At 43.0% G+C, this 2,903-nt stretch overlaps 1 protein-coding gene across 1 annotated transcript; it reads left to right on the top strand.

Moving 5' to 3' along the window:
* The first annotated feature begins 958 nt into the window (after positions 1-958).
* Positions 959-1,507, top strand: LOC138883467 (uncharacterized). The gene has a single exon (XM_070164156.1). It carries the CDS (start codon positions 959-961, stop codon positions 1,505-1,507), a length of 549 nt encoding a protein of 182 aa, XP_070020257.1.
* The last annotated feature ends 1,396 nt before the right edge of the window (positions 1,508-2,903 follow it).

Here is a 2,903-nt window from a genome sequence, read left to right as displayed (position 1 = left end):
GTTTGGTTTGCATTATTTCTTTCATCGTTAATATCAATACTAGTTTATTCTCCTTAACTTGTACCAAGTTATATCACGTGTCCTTAAAACCGCATATAAATTCAATTGTTATCCATTCTAGGGTAAACAGTTTGGCGCCCACCGTGGGGCTAAGGATAATCATGGTTACCTAGTACAAACTTTCATAACACACACTATTTTACACTTATTCTTTGAATTATCTTTGATTACAACATTAAAAAATGTCAAACTCTCAGTCAACACCTCAACACATTGACAATGATCTCGGCCACCACGGCGAAAATGAGAACATTGCACGAGGAAATGTTGTACCCCCTGCTAGCCTCGATGGAATTCCGGCTGTAGATCCAATTGACGTCAGTTCACATGTAGCCATCAATGAAAATTTGGTCGTCGATCCCGAAAGCAGCGTCCGCGGGGATGCCCGATCAACTACTCAGAGCGTACGTGGCGGTGAAGGTTGCCGGATCAACCTGCGGGTGATCTTTAAAATATTGCAGGCTCAACAGGAAGCAATAGCCCAGCTCCAAAATTAGAACCACACACCGAGCAGGGTCGAACTTGAGCCATCCTAGGAAATCATACATAGGGTCGAATCGATTTTGAAAAAATCAAACAAAAAGGAATCGAAGACCAATCCTGCTATCATAAAGATGCTCGAAGAACTGACAAAGCGAATCAGGGAAAAAGAATATCGAAGAAAAGGATAAGAAGGTGGAAACCTATAACTCCAGGGTCGACCAAATCCCCGGGGCACTACTAATATTGAAAGGACTAGATTCCAAAAAGTTTGTACAAAAATATTTTCCCTGAGTGCTCTCCAAAGCCAATCCCCAAGAAGTTCCGTATGCTCGAGATTCCTAAGTATAATGGGATGATGATCTAAACGAACACTTCACCTCCTACACGTATGCTATCAAAGGAAATGACTTGGAAGATGACGAGATCGAATCCAGCAAGATTCGGGGAGACTCTATCAAAAGGTGCTAAGATATGGTTTCATAATTTACCGCCTAATTCTATTGAATCGTTTGCTATGCTTGTAGATTTTTTCGTAAAGGCACACGCCGAGTCCATTAAGGTCGCAACCAGGAAGTCAGACCTTTTCAAGGTAAGGCAGAAGGAGAATGAGATGCTCAGAGAATTCGTGTCTCGATTCCAAATGGAACGGATGGACTTGCCACCGGTCGCCGACGGTTGGACTATTCAAGCTTTCACTCAAGGTCTCAACCTTCGAAGTTTTGTGGCTTCACAGCAGTTGAAGCAGAATTTGATCGAATACCGAGCTGTCACTTGGGCCAATGTGCACAATCGGTATCAGTCGAAGATCAGGGTCGAGGATGATCAACTGGGGGATCCTTCTAGGTCAGTTTATCCTATCAGGCCCTTAGATAAAATCAAGAGGGATATCGACCGAGAACCAAGATCGAATAGAGATCAATATCAACCGTATAATGGAGATCATAGGAACATCGGGTCTAGGTAAAACTCTGCATGAAACGAAAGAAATGATCGAGGTTTAAGCTCACGGGGACTCATGAGCAATAGTGGTTTATAAATCTATGGGACCCAAAGAGGCACCATGATTGTCAGAATATAACTTTAATATTGATGCGGCTACCATCGTTTCAACTATCGAACGCATTAAAGAAACCAAGTGGCCTCTACCTTTGAAAACTGATCCAACACAAAGGGATCCCAACCAATATGCAAATACCATGGCACGCACGAACACATGACGGAGGAATGTCGACAATTAAGGGAAGAAGTAGCCCGATTGTTCAACAATAAACAAAATGAACAAGACGAACCCCAAAACGTCATCCATATGATCATTGGAGGGGTCGATATTCCTCAAGGTCGGATGATGAAATGTACCAAAGTTCCAATCACAAGAGAAAATGGACTCGGGATTACTTACCATAAGGGACTGTATCTTTCAATGACGAGGACGCTGAAGGAATCATACAACCTCATAATGATGCACTGGTAATTTTCTGTTCTTATGAATAAAACTAGAGTTAAACGTGTGCTAATTAATCCAAGTAGCTCGCCCGGTCGAGGGTCGTTGAACAACTCGGCCTACAGGACCAGATTGTACCTGCGGCCCGAATACTGAACGGATTCAACATGGCTTGCAAAACTACAAAGGGGGAAATAATGTTGTCGGTAAACATTGCTGGTACCACCCAGGAAACTAAGTTCTATGTAATCGAGGGGGATATATGATATAACGCCCTGCTGGGGAGACCATGGATCCACAACATGAGGGTTGTACCTTCAACCCTTCACCAGGTACTAAAATTTCCAATACTAGAGGGGATAAAGACGGTTTATGGGGAACAACCCGCCGCAAAGGAGATGTTTGCAGTTGATGAAGTAATTCTGATATCAACACTTTCATCGACAAAGGACTCAGGTTCAAAAGCGAAACATGAAGCCAAATAGCAATCATCGATGCAAGCTTCGGCCTATCGGACAAGCAAAGGATTGGCGAAAATGATGACTTCGGGGTTCCTCGATCCTTTATCGCCCCTGATGATTCCGATGCTACCAAGTCAATGGTCGAAGAGTTGGAGCAAGTCGTGCTGATCGAACATCTGCCCCATCGGAAGGTATACCTGGGCACGAGTTTAACTCCCGATCTCAGGAAAAACTCATTCAATTTCTTATAGCTAATATAGATTGTTTTGCTTGGTTCCATCTCGATATGATAAGGATCCCACCGGAGATCACTACTCACAAACTAAACTTAGACCCGAAGTTACGCTCGGTAAAATAGAAAAGGAGACCCTAGTCTAAGATCAAGTATGCCTTTATTAAGGACGAGGTAACTAAACTCATTAAAATAGGGTTCATCCGGGAAGTCAAATACCCAAAGT

The sequence above is a fragment of the Nicotiana sylvestris genome, chromosome 12 (assembly GCF_000393655.2).
Source record: "Nicotiana sylvestris chromosome 12, ASM39365v2, whole genome shotgun sequence".
Taxonomy (NCBI): Eukaryota; Viridiplantae; Streptophyta; class Magnoliopsida; order Solanales; family Solanaceae; genus Nicotiana; species Nicotiana sylvestris.
Note: the sequence above shows the minus strand (reverse complement) of the source record. Positions and strands in the feature narration are given on the sequence as shown.

Bases quoted from the DNA above. Each gene is read 5' to 3' on its own strand.
- LOC138883467 (XM_070164156.1), top strand. From the start codon at position 959: ATGACGAGATCGAATCCAGCAAGATTCGGGGAGACTCTATCAAAAGGT.